This window comes from Microcaecilia unicolor, chromosome 11 (genome assembly GCF_901765095.1).
Source record: "Microcaecilia unicolor chromosome 11, aMicUni1.1, whole genome shotgun sequence".
Taxonomy (NCBI): Eukaryota; Metazoa; Chordata; class Amphibia; order Gymnophiona; family Siphonopidae; genus Microcaecilia; species Microcaecilia unicolor.
The window spans coordinates 2,645,762-2,659,012 of NC_044041.1; the positions used below are offsets into that span (position 1 = coordinate 2,645,762).

At 48.1% G+C, this 13,251-nt stretch overlaps 1 protein-coding gene across 1 annotated transcript in view; it reads left to right on the forward strand.

The window, feature by feature from the left end:
* Positions 1-11,360, forward strand: part of LOC115479881 (nucleoporin NUP35-like) — a 56,525-nt gene extending 45,165 nt beyond the window's left edge. The window contains 3 exon segments of the mRNA XM_030218182.1: positions 9,947-10,115; positions 10,810-11,131; positions 11,134-11,360. Of these exon segments, the coding sequence (XP_030074042.1) occupies positions 9,947-10,115; positions 10,810-11,131; positions 11,134-11,360 (718 nt within the window).
* Positions 11,361-13,251: the final 1,891 nt, after the last annotated feature.

The window sequence follows — 13,251 nt, forward strand, 5'->3', positions numbered from 1 at the left end:
ACTACTACTACTACTTATCATTTCTATAGCGCTACTAGACGTACGCAGCGCTGTACACTTGAACATGAAGAGACAGTCCCTGCTCGACAGAGCTTACAATCTAATTAGGACAGACAAACAGGACAAATAAGGGATAAGGACAAAGAGTAGCAAGATTCTGGAATCCCAAAGAGTAAAAAAGATTCTAGAATCCCAGAGAATAGCAAGATTCTAGAATCTCAAAGACTACTACTACTACTTATCATTTCTATAGCGCTACTAGACGTACGCAGCGCTGTACACTTGAACATGAAGAGACAGTCCCTGCTCGACAGAGCTTACAATCTAATTAGGACAGACAAACAGGACAAACAAGAGATAAAGGAATATTAAAGTGAGGATGATAAAATAAGGGTTCTGACAATAATTGCAAAATACAGTATTTAAAATTGCCAAAGCTCTACTTAGTGATAGTTTCTGTGCATCCCACGTTCTCATAGGTCGCAGGTTGTCCACCCCTGACCTAGAGTGAACTCCTCATGGTTTTTTGGGGGGTTGGGGTTCAGAGCCTGCCCTCCCAGTGAATGCACCCCTGAAACCTGCTACATAGACCAACGTATATATCATGATCTTTCAGATTTGGACTGACACTTCTACTTGCTTATGGAATACATTTCTCCCAATTTGCATGTCAGTGTCCCCATGCAGATCTCCCTAATCTACTGGTTGCCAAACTTGGAAAAAGGGTCATATCACCAGTGGTTGAGGGTCATAGGTACACAGCTGCTCCCTTACCCTCTGGACCTTCACTGTGACCTGTGCCCTGTAGTGACAGCATGGTGATTTTGAAGCACTGAATGTTCACACAGGATGTCCCCTCCTCCTGTGTAACCCTCCTGTTATACTGGAAACCCCTGCAGAGTACTGGGGTCTGCAAGTGGCACTGACATGCAGGCCCTGTCCCTTTTTCCTGTGTGGCCTTCCTGGGTTCAGCCCCCCCCTCCCCCCCGCCTGCTGGGTTGACTGCCGGGGGTCCCCAAACTCTGCCAGCAGAACCCTTCCTCTAGCCGATGCTTGTTTTCCTGAGCCGTTGTGCTGCCTTCCCTGCCCCCCCCATGCACATCCTTGGTTTTAGTGATCCCCCCCCCCCATGCATGCATGAAAATTGAGTGGTGGGGAGGTGGGGCAAAATTTTGTGTCCTCACTTTGTGCTCAGCCCCCCCCCCCCAAAAAAAAAAAAAACCTGAGGTCTGGCTAAGCGCCTGCAGGTGCCAGAGGTGACCCTGTTACTCACACCTGTAGTTCCTTTTCTCCTCTGGAATATATAATTTTAGCTTGTAAATTGCCCAGATGTGCAAGTTAGTTAAGGCAGTATAGCAAATCCTAAATAAATGATAAGCTATCCCCCCTCCCCCCACCACTACCTTCTTTTTGCCAGCAGCTGAAAATCTGCCTTGGGAGCTACTGAGCACTGAATTACACATGTGTAAGAGCCTTTCCTAAACCCACGGACCCTAGGCACATGCCTGGTTTGCCTGTGAGGTGAGGAGGAAGTGAACAAGGGAGGGGAGGGTGAATGGGATTCTATCATCACCTGGGGTCACATGAGTTTTTAATTGATAAAATGGGCTCCTGCTGCATAAATGTTCCTGGTTACCCCTGATGCATCATATTACAGAGCAGGGGTTTCTCACTTCTGCTCTCCCGTGCTTGAAGTTTATTCCAGATAAAAAAAAATAATGCATCCCTTCATCTGCCCAAATCCCCCGGGAAGTTTTCAGGGTTTAATTTGTAGGCAAAAAGGAAGTGACACTGTGGAGCAAGGGGAAGAGGCAAGAGAACAGGGGCTGGATTAAGGAACAGAGGGGCTAAGGCAGAAAAGCTCCCACAGGCTGCAGTTTGCAGTAAATGAGCAGTTTACCCACATGTTAACGGCTGCTGAATGTTAAAAGGGTTTCTGTGTTGAGGGTTACATCAGTGCATTAAAATCCATGCATAAAGAGCCTGTGTGCCAGAAACCTACTTCCAGCACTGAGCCTAGTGTAGGTCCCCAGCAGTCTGCATCGGCCCTATTTCCCTCTCCAAAGTTTAGAATAAATAATGCCCCTCCCACTCCCTCCCCCAACATCATTGGCACCCCACCCATAAGTACATAAGTATTGCCATACTGGGACAGCCCAAAGGTCCAAGCCCAGCATCCTCTTTCCAACAGTCACAAATACCTGGCAAGATCCCGAAAAGGTTCAATACATTTTTATGCTGCTTATCCCAGAAATAGCTGTGGATTTTCCCCAAGTCAATTTAATAATGGTCTATGGACTTTTCCTTTAGGAAGCTGGCCAAACCTTTTTAAACCCCGCTAAGCTAACCACCTTTACCACATACCACCCCCGACAGGACTGGCCCCCTCCTGATCGTGCTGTTCCCCATTTAAACAATGATTTCCCTAGTGGCCCTCCCCCCCAACAGGATGGATGAACTGACCCCTCCCTCCCTCCCTCTTTAAAAATATTGCTCTGGTGTGTATTGACACCTCTCCTGCTCTCCCTCCTATCTTTAGCACATAAAGATAGGACTGATTGTTACGCACTCCCATTTATGCACTAAATCCGGCTGCGTAAGGACTGAGTATCAGTACTTAAACGGCCAAGTGCTGACTCCGTCCCCAATGTATCTAGCTTTGAGTTAGATGCTAACTGCGAATTTCAGCAGCCACTGAAAAATAGCGGCTAGCCCCAACCTAGCGGGGAAGAGCGATCGGCGGCGGGAACAACCGTGAACAGCTCCGTACCAGGTAGGACCCTGCAATCAGCAGTCAGGCCCGGCGACCACGAGGACAGCCACGCAATCCCCCCTGGTGAGCCCGAGTCTATCTACCTGCTTCTCACCTCAGTCGCTACACTTACACCTGTCACATCGCAATCACTACCTATGGCCCCTGTCCACATCCTCTTCCTTGCCCTGTCCCTTCCTAATCTTTTTCGCCTCCCCTTACCCCTGTCTACCGCTGGAACTCATTGCCCACCTGTGTTCCCTCCCGTCCTGCCTGCTACGGCAATACCCTATTCACCCCCATCCCTCACCACCTCTCCATCTCTCTTGTCCCCCTCCTCCTTCCTAGCCCTTAATCTCCAACACCTCCTTCCTACCATTAACCCTTCACCATTCCTCCTAAGTGCACCCCGTCTTCGTCGCCTTCGTCGCCCGACCTCCCCCACCCTCCTCCGCACTCTCTTACTCCTTCTCCTGCTCTCCGCGGGAGACATTAATCCTAATCCTGGCCCCCCTCACCTGTCCTCCTATCCATGCAAACGATTCCGTGACATCTCCAACCTCGTCTCTATTCCCCTCCTCCCCCCCTCTTCCCTCCCCTTCTCAAGCGCCTTGTGGAATGCCCACTCGATCTGCAACAAACTGCCCTTCACCCACGATCTCTTCATCTCTCGTTCCCTCCAACTGCTCGCCCTAACCGAAACCTGGCTCTCCCCTGACGACTCTGCCTCAGTCGCGGCCCTTTGTCATGGAGGTTATCTCTTCTCCCACACTCCCCGCCCAGATGGCCGTGGCGGAGGCGTCGGGTTACTTCTCTCGCCCTCCTGTAGCTTCCAACCCCTCCTCCTACCGCAATCTCACTGCTTCTCGTCCTTCGAAGCTCACTCCATCCGGCTATTCTACCCACTACCACTCAGAGTTGCAGTCATCTACCGCCCCCCTGATAAGCCCCTCTCTTCATTCCTTACTGACTTCGACGCTTGGCTCACCATCTTTCTTGATCCCGCATCTCCATCCCTCATTCTTGGCGATTTTAACATCCACGTTTACAACCCATCCAACTCCTACGCTTCTAAATTCCTTACTCTGATATCCGCCTTTAACCTCCAACTATCCTCTACCGCCCCTACTCACCGTGATGGCCATTGTCTCGACCTCGTTCTCTTCTCTTCCTGCTCACCTTCCAATTTCTGCACCTCAGTCCTTCCTACCTCAGATCATCACCTAATCACCCTCACACTTCATCACCCTCCCCCTCAACCTCGCCCAACTATAACCACTGCCTTCAGGAATCTCCAAGCTGTCGACCCCCCTACCCTATCCTCTCACATCTGCACTCTCTTCCCTTCCATCTCGTCTTCTGAATCTGTCGACACGGCTGTCTCTACCTACAATAAAATTCTCTCCACTGCTCTGGATACCCTAGCACCATCTGTCTCTCGCCCCACAAAGCGCATTAATCCTCTGCCCTGGTTAACCCCTTGCATCCGTTACCTCCGCTCCTGCACCCGATCTGCTGAATGACTCTGGAGAAAATCTCGCACCCTGTCAGACTTCACCCATTACAAATTCATGCTATCCTCTTTCCAGTCCTCCCTATTCCTTGCCAAACAGGAATATTATTCTCAATTAACCAATTCTCTTGGCTCCAACCCTCGTCGCCTCTTCGCCACCCTCAACTCCCTACTTAAAGTACCCTCCGCTCCCACCCCCCCTCACTCTCCCCTCAAACACTAGCTGACTACTTCCGCGATAAAGTACAGAAGATAAACCTTGAATTCACTTCCAAGCCTTCTCCTCCCGGTGGCTTCTTAACCCACTCCCTCAACCAACCCAACCTGGCCTCCTTCTCCTCCTTCCCTCAGATCACCGAAGAGGAAACTGCTCGCCTTCTTTCTTCCTCTAAGTGCACCACCTGTTTCTCTGATCCCATTCCCACCAACCTGCTCACCAACATCTCTCCTACAGTTAACCCCTCAATCTGTCACATCCTCAATCTCTCTCTCTCCACTGCTATGTTCCCTGACACCTTCAAGCACGCTGTAATCACACCACTTCTCAAAAAAGCATCGCTTGACCCCACCTGTCCCTCCAACTACCGCCCCATTTCTCTTCTACCCTTCCTCTCCAAATTACTTGAACATGCTGTCCACAGCCGCTGCCTTGAATTCTTCTCCTCTCAGGCCGTCCTCGACCCGCTTCAATCCGGCTTTCGCCCACTGCACTCAACAGAAACAGCACTCTCTAAAGTCTGCAATGACCTGTTCCTTGCCAAATCCAAAGGTCACTATTCCATACTCATCCTCCTCGACCTATCTGCCGCCTTTGACACCGTCAATCATAAGTTACTTCTTGACACACTGTCCTCATTTGGATTCCAGGGCTCCATCCTTTCCTGGTTCTCCTCGTATCTTTCCCATCGCACCTTCAGAGTATTTTCTAATGGCTCTTCTTCCACCGCCGTCCCGCTCTCTGTTGGGGTCCCTCAAGGATCTGTCCTTGGACCGCTTCTTTTCTCGATATACACCTCTTCCCTGGGCTCCTTGATCTCATCACATGGATTCCAGTACCATCTCTATGCTGATGACACCCAGCTTTACCTCTCCACTCCCAACATCACAGTCGAAACCCAGGCCAAAGTTTCGGCCTGCCTCTCCGACATCGCTGCCTGGATGTCCAACCGGCATCTGAAACTGAACATGGCTAAGACTGAGCTCCTTGTCTTCCCACCCAAACCCTCTTCTCCTCTTCCCCCACTCTCCGCCTCTGTTGACAATGCCCTCATCCTCCCCATCTCCTCAGCCCGCAATCTCGGAGTCATTTTCGACTCCTCCCTCTCCTTCTCTGCCCATATCCAGCAGACAGCTAAGACCTGTCGCTTCTTCCTCTATAATATTAGCAAAATTCGCCCATTCCTTTCTGAACAGACCACCCGAACTCTCGTCCACTCACTCGTTACCTCTCGTCTTGACTATTGCAACCTTCTCCTCGCTGGCCTCCCGCTTAGCCACCTATCCCCCCTTCAATCTGTCCAAAATTCCACCGCACGTCTTATCTACCGCTTGAACCGATACTCTCATATCACCCCTCTCCTCAAGTCGCTTCACTGGCTCCCGATCCACTACCGTATACAATTCAAGCTTGTCCTATTGACCTTCAAGTGCACTCAATCTGCAGCCCCCCATTACCTCTCTACCCTCCTCTCCCCATATGTTCCCACCCGTAACCTCCGCTCTCAGGACAAATCACTCCTATCTGTACCCTTCTCCACCACCGCTAACTCCAGACTCCACCCCTTCTGCCTCGCCTCACCTTATGCCTGGAACAGACTTCCTGAGCCCATACGACGTGCGCCCTCCCTGCCCATTTTCAAGTCCTTACTCAAGGCCCATCTCTTCTCTCTTGCTTTTGGCGCCTAACCACCTTCCCCATTCCCGATACATACACTGACTACATAGCTTATTACCTTTAGATTGTAAGCTCTCTTGAGCAGGGACTGTCCTTCCCCTTGTCTAAACTTGTACAGCGCTGCGTAACCCTGGCAGCGCTATAGAAATGCTAAGTAGTAGTAGTAGTAGAAGTAGTAGTAGTAACCTAGCGTTTTAACCAGTCAGTGGCCAGCTCAATTGCTTTGAATATCAGGCCCTGAGCTCCTACATTTAAGCTCCTAAGTAAAGCTTCTAAATTTGTGCCCCATTTTCAAACTCCGGTGGTGGGAGGCAGGGATAGTGCTGGGCAGGCTTATACGGTCTGTGCTGGGGCTGGTGGTTGGGCGGCGGGAATAGTGCTGGGCAAACATACGGTCTGTGCCAGAGCTGGTGGTGGGAGGCGGGGATAGTGCTGGACAGACTTATACGGTCTTGCCAGAGCTGGTGGTGGGAGGCGGGGTTGGTGGTTGGGAGGCGGGGATAGTGCTGGGCAGACTTGTACGGTCAGTGCCAGAGCCGGTGGTTGGGAGGCAGGGCTGGTGGCTGGGAGGCGGGGATAGTGCTGGGCAGACTTATATGGTCTGTGCCAGAGCTGGTGGTGGGAGGCGGGACTGGTAGTTGGGAGGCGGGGATAGTGCTGGGCAGACTTATACGGTCTGTGCCCTAAAGAGCACAGGTACAAATCAAAGTAGGGTATACACAAAAAGTAGCAAATATGAGTTATCTTGTTGGGCAGACTGGATGGACCGTGCAGGTCTTTTTCTGCCGTCATCTACTATGTTACTATGTAAATTTTCAGCTGAAAATTCATCTTAATTTGGGAGCTTAAAAGTTATGCCTGGATTTATGAGCCTAATTATCAACCTAATGCTAAACTCCAGCTTTGTTTCCCTGCCCTAAATCTGTCCCTGTTGTCACCCACTATTAATGCTCCTAAATTTAAGAGTTTAGTGAAATTTTGGGCCCAATATCAGCGTTTTGCTGACCACCACCAGCGTTAAACCTGGAAATTCAATGCTGGGCCCTGTCCGGACACCGGAGTTGAATTTCTGGGTTTGGAGCCACCCGGCTATGGGTTACCATATAAAAATAGGACTGACTTTTATGTGGTTACCCTGGCCGGTTAAGCGCTGATTCCACCCCCCGAACGCCTCCAAAATAGCCGGTTTTCAGTTCAGTGCTATTTATTTTCAGTAAATTGCTGCGGAAAATGACTGGTTATCCCTGTGCAAGCCATTTAAAGGTTAAATCACTTTGAATGTTCACCCATTTGAGCATAAAGACTATCCCTTTGGAAGGAAAATAGCCTCTGCTTTGCTGCCACCCCATATCTCGGAGGTGGCTGGTCCATTGTATCTTGGGTGGGTGTAAGGAGGTAGAAACCCTATTTGCCCCATATTTCCAAATTGTATATTTCTTATGGTAAGTAGATATATCAGAGAAATAATTCCCACATAATTACAGCCCTCACTGATACTAAGTTGTCAGAGGGGGCCATGTAAGAACAGACTCCACTAAAAACACAATGCACTCAGCCCCAGTCAATTTTCAAAGAGGGCAATTTATGAGTTATGAACATAAATCCTCTGAATATTGAGCCCAAGGAAAGCAAGACAATAGCTAAGGATGTTGGAAAGAACAGAACCCATTCATGGACAGCTCCAAGAAACACAGAAACATAGATAAGGACCATAACTTCCTCCACAGCACCTGTAAGTACTAGAATGGAGCCAACAGAATCTTCAAAGCATGAGAAAATCTCTTTCAAGAAGTTCATCAGCAAACAAGGAAAATTAAACGACAAAGGCACAGATACTGTGGGAAATATAAACAATGACTTCAAGAACCATACGTGGATCAAGCCCAGGCACATGAATGCTTAAGATGAGGAGAATTGAAACCTAAGGATGTGGGATTGGTAGTCGCAGGTCAGGACAGAGGATTATGGATAAGATGGTTCACAGCGAACATAGAAAAAACTCATAGAATGGACATTTGTAGATTTTGTAAGAAAGAGCTGGAAACAGTTTCTCATCTCATAGCTGTCTGTGAAGTGCTGATGGCAGAAACGTTTTCTACAGAAGGAACATCAAGGTGGTGCGTCTCATTCATTGGAAACTCTGTGAACGTTGTAACATCAGTGTAACGGAAAAGCATTGGGATGAAGACCCTTGAGAATTGTGGAAAATGAAGAGGTTATGATCACCTGGGACTGATAAAAAGCTGAGTGCCAGGAAACTGGACATAGTGGCAGTGACGTAGGAAGGGCGGGGCGGTGGGGGCGGTCCACCCCGGGTGCACGCTGCTTGAGGGTGCAGAGAGCAGCCGCGTGCCTGTCGGCTCCGCTGGCTCCCTGCTCCCTCTGCCCCGGAACAGGTTACTTCCTGTTCCGGGGCAGAGGGAGCAGGGAGCCAGTGGAGCCGACAGGCGTGCGGCTGCTCTCTGCACCCTCCAACAGCCAAGAATGCACCTGGGGAGGAGGGTGTCATTGCGTCGGGGGGGGGGTCTTGATGCGCCGGGGAGGGGGTTTCATTGCGCCGGGGAGGAGGGGGTCATTGCACCAGGGAGGGGGGTGTCATTGCGCCAGGAGAGGTGTGTCGTGCTGCACCCTGGGGGGACGGATGCCGCTGCACCCGGGGGGGGGGGGTGCGCAGCGGCAATCTGCCCCGGGTGGCAGCCGACCTTGCTATGCCACTGCATAGTGGTGAAAGAGAAAAAAAACCAGAATGACATTGATCATAGAGGAATTAGTCCCAAGCGACTACTTGTTGAATTGCGTAAAGAGAGAAAAAATCTCCATGCACCAAGAAACGCAGAAAGATACAGAAATATTTCTCATTGTTTGGGTGCCACTGGTTTGAATAAAAAATGTCCAAGCTCACATATATAGATTGTCCTATATATGTTGGATCTTATAAACTCCAGAAGGTAGCTCTCTTTGGTACAATGCGAGTTTTATGGCAAGCATTAACAGTAAATATGACAGACTGAGATCATACTCTGTGGACCCTGGCTTAGGAATCAGGTTTATTCCCATTGTGGTACGCACAGAACTAACCCATTTGGAAACAAAACCCATTAACTCCTTCCTTTCTGCATGCTTAGGCCTCATTATCCATTTTTCAATAAACATTCACTGATGTCAGCAGCTGAATTGAGAAAACATCCAGCATCTGAAATGTTAGTGCAAATGAATGGAAATACCTGTCTAGACTTCAGTCTCCACGCAATCTCATTTATATACTCTGAAACACTTATTCACCTCAGCCACATAGGAAAGAAAAGGAAACCCCCACTTTTAACAGTCATCAAGCAAATTACAAATGTTTTAGCAAGCTGCAGGGCACCAGGAATTGCTGACTGGTAAGCAAGGAAGGGGGGAAAGGTCTTCCAAAATATTTCATCACACCCACAATCTTTATTCCACTCCATTATCTATCTTGCATCCCCAGCATAACAGGGAGTGCTGGAAGGAGCGACTTAGCTGGCTGCCTAGGGCACCAATGGGAGAACATGTCACATCACCATTGCCACTGTCCTTACTTCTTAGGGGTTTTACATTTGTGAGTTCCCACAAATCACCTGCACACGTGTATTTCTACCAATTAACATACAGTCAGTTTGCACAGGCAGAAAAAGTTCTGTCACACATGCAAAACCCAGAAAAGTGTGCAAAACCATGGAAAACTGCAAAAATGTCATCAAACAGAGACTCCGAAAACTCGTTTTTGGCCTTGCAGATCCCTAATTCTTTCTTCTGCAATAAGCTGTATCCAGGATGCTTCATTGTTCATAAAGATAAGGGCGTCTGCTCCACCAGTTAGAAGCATCTATGATGATATCTCAAGTCCAGATCTGGGATCAACATCACTGAGTTCAAGAAAACAACTCGGTTTTTCTGTGATGCAGACACCATTATGTGGGGTTATGGGGCTCATTTTCAAAGCACTTAAGACTTACAATGTTCCATAGGTTACTATGGGGCTCATTTTCGAAAGAGAAGGGCGTCCATCGTTCGACATAAATCGGAAGATGGACGTCCTTCTCCCAGGGACGTCCAAATCGGTATAATCAAAGTTCGATTTAGGACGTCTCCAATTGCACTCCATCGCAAGGATGGCCAAAGTTCAAGGGGGAGTGTCAGAGGCGAAGCGAAGGCGGGACTTGGGCGTGCCTAACACTTGGACATCCTTGACCCATAATCGAAAAAAGGTAAGGGAGCTATGTACCTGGGAGCAATTTATAAAGTCCACTGCAGTGCCCTCTAGGGTGCCCGGTTGTTGTCCTGGCATGTCAGGGAGACCAGTGCACTACAAATGCTGGCTCCTCCCATGACTTTGCATTTGGCCGTTTTTGACATGGACGTCTTTGGTTTTGAAAATCACTGAAAGTCAGAAACGTCCTTGTCTAGGGACGACCAAATCTAGGGACGTCCAAATTTAAGGATTTGGACGTCCCTGATGGTATTTTTGAAACGAAAGACGGACGTCCATCTTGTTTCGAAAATACGGGTTTCCCCGCCCCTAGATTTTGGCGTTTTGCAAGGCCATCCAAATCGCAACTTGGACAGCCCTCTCGAAAATGCCCCTCTATGTAACTTTGTAAGTCTAAGTGCTTTGAAAATGAGCACACAACCCCTGGAGTAGCTTCAAGTGTGTTCAGTCCAGCAACTATTGGACAATCCAGGAAAACTCTTTCGCCTACACAACTTACTCAAAGTGATTCGTTAACATCAGAAGATCAACTAGATGATACATGGGTAAGGGTTTTTGGGTTTCCCCAAACAGCTGCTTCTTATGTTTTATTACAGTTTGTACAGTTCGGAAACATATTGAAACATGTGATGCCCAATACTGGAAACTGGATGCACATTCAGTATCAATCTAAGTTACGAGCCAGGAAAGCATTAAGTAAAGATGGAAGAGATTTTGGTGAATCAATCATGATTGAGATCAACCTTGTACTGATCAGAGTGTAATGGAAAGCTGTGACAGAACATCTGCAACATCCACATCTGCAGTCTTCACTCCTCCAGTGAAAACCATAGGCACCTGGACACAGCCTTCTAACACACCTAGGAGAACAACTATGAGACCTCTAGAACATCAACTAGTGACTGTCAACAGTGCTGTAGCTAGGTGGGCCGCCAGGGGAGCAACTGCTCCTCCAAATAGACTTTAGACGGTGCCTGCGCCTATTTTTCAGGTGGTCTGTTGGACGTACGTAGTTCGCACGTACGCCTGCCCACTCCCCCTGGCGTCACAACCTGACTATCAAGTTGTTTCTGGTAGACAGGCATGACTAAAATTCAGGAAAACTGGGAAAGTACAATGGTGACCATATTTTATTTATTTATTTTTATTTATTTATTGCATTTGTATCCCACATTTTCCTACCTATTTGCAGGCTCAATGTGGTTTACAGAGATCTGTTATGGCATCGCCATTCCAGGATATCAGATACAATTGGTGATGCAAAGAGATTAAGGATGGGAAAAAAGATCCAAAAAAATAGATATAGAAAGATGACTTTCAGCAATGGGGTGGATTGGTGAGGTGGTGTAGTTAAGCTATGGGTCCTTCTTGTAGGCCTTGTTGAAGAGATACGTCTTCAGAGATTTACGAAAGTTAGATATTTCGTTGATTGTTTTCAGGTCAGTTGGTAGTGCGTTCCACAACTGCGTACTCATGTAAGAGAAGGAAGATGCATGTATAAGCTTGTATTTTAGTCCTTTACAGCTGGGGAAGTGTAAATTAAGACATTTTCGAGATGATCTTTTGGCATTTCTGGGTGGCTCTTCCAAAAGCTGTTGAAGTGAAAAACTGCAGAATAGAATATCTGGGTGAGCAGATTCAGCCAAGCTGAAGTGAATGAGTGGCACTGATGCCTTACGATGTTAAGGTGTTTATACTGTTAGTGTAAACAGAGTGTAAATGAGTTTTGAATCTCATGTTCAATAACTCATTTGGCAAGTTGTATAAAATGCATTTAGAATTTGCTCTTTTACAGGCAAATGATCAAAAGCCCCGCGCTGTTCCAAACAGCGCTCTAAAATAGCGCTGGAACAGCGTGGGGCACTATTAGACCTATCATCAGAGATAATGCATGCAAATTTAAGCAGCGCAATTATCTCTGATTATGGGGTAGAAGTGCGGGAGAATTGTGCTTGAGCATGCGCTCAGCACAATCCTCCCGCACTTCTTTGACAGGTCTGAGCTGGAGACCAATGAAAAGAGAAGGACGCCCATCTTTAAATCGGAAGATGGACGTCCTCAACTGCTCTGTTGCAGGGATGGCCAAATTTCAAGGGGGTGTGGGAGGTATAGCAACGGTTGAGGACGTTCAAATTTTGGACGTTTCTGCAATGGGCAGTTAAGGACATCCAAAATTGGATGTTTCTATGAGAAAGACGTCTTTCTCATAGAAACATCCAATTTTGGATGTCCTTAACTGCCCATTGCCGAAACGTCCAAATTTTGGACGTCCTCAACTGCCCTCGCTGGCAGGTGTGCTGTAGGGGGGAATGGGGGCCTGCCAGCATGCAAATGCATGCTGGACAGGGCTCACCTTTCCTCCCCAATGATCTGCAAACCCTAACGCCAGCTCGGAGCTGGTGTAGGGTTTGTCGCGGCCAGCGACCCAATCTTTGGCGCGCTGGACGCTGATCATTGGGGATGAATGCATTAAGCGCTGATTAGCATGCATTTGCAGGCTACTTGCGCTAAGAGCCCTCTTTCTTTCAGGACATGGACACTGCGTTAGTGAGTGATTTAGTGATAATCCTAGACTGAGTAAGACGAGGAAAAGAATTACCTACATCACTTTTCACAGCACTGATCGGTTTCTGCAAAAGGCAGGGAGTCTAATTTATGCTACTTTATCTAATGTCTATAGACTCAGCCATAAAGGCCGTCTGCTGTTGCATTTGGCTGTTTTTGACATTTCCTGGTAATACTCCATTTCATTTAATCTCATCTCAATGACACTAAATGTCACCTGCAGAACAAAGGCCCCTGTGTCAGCTCTGGCAGTGTCCTTGACAACCCGCTATATGAGCCAGTAACAGAGCGTA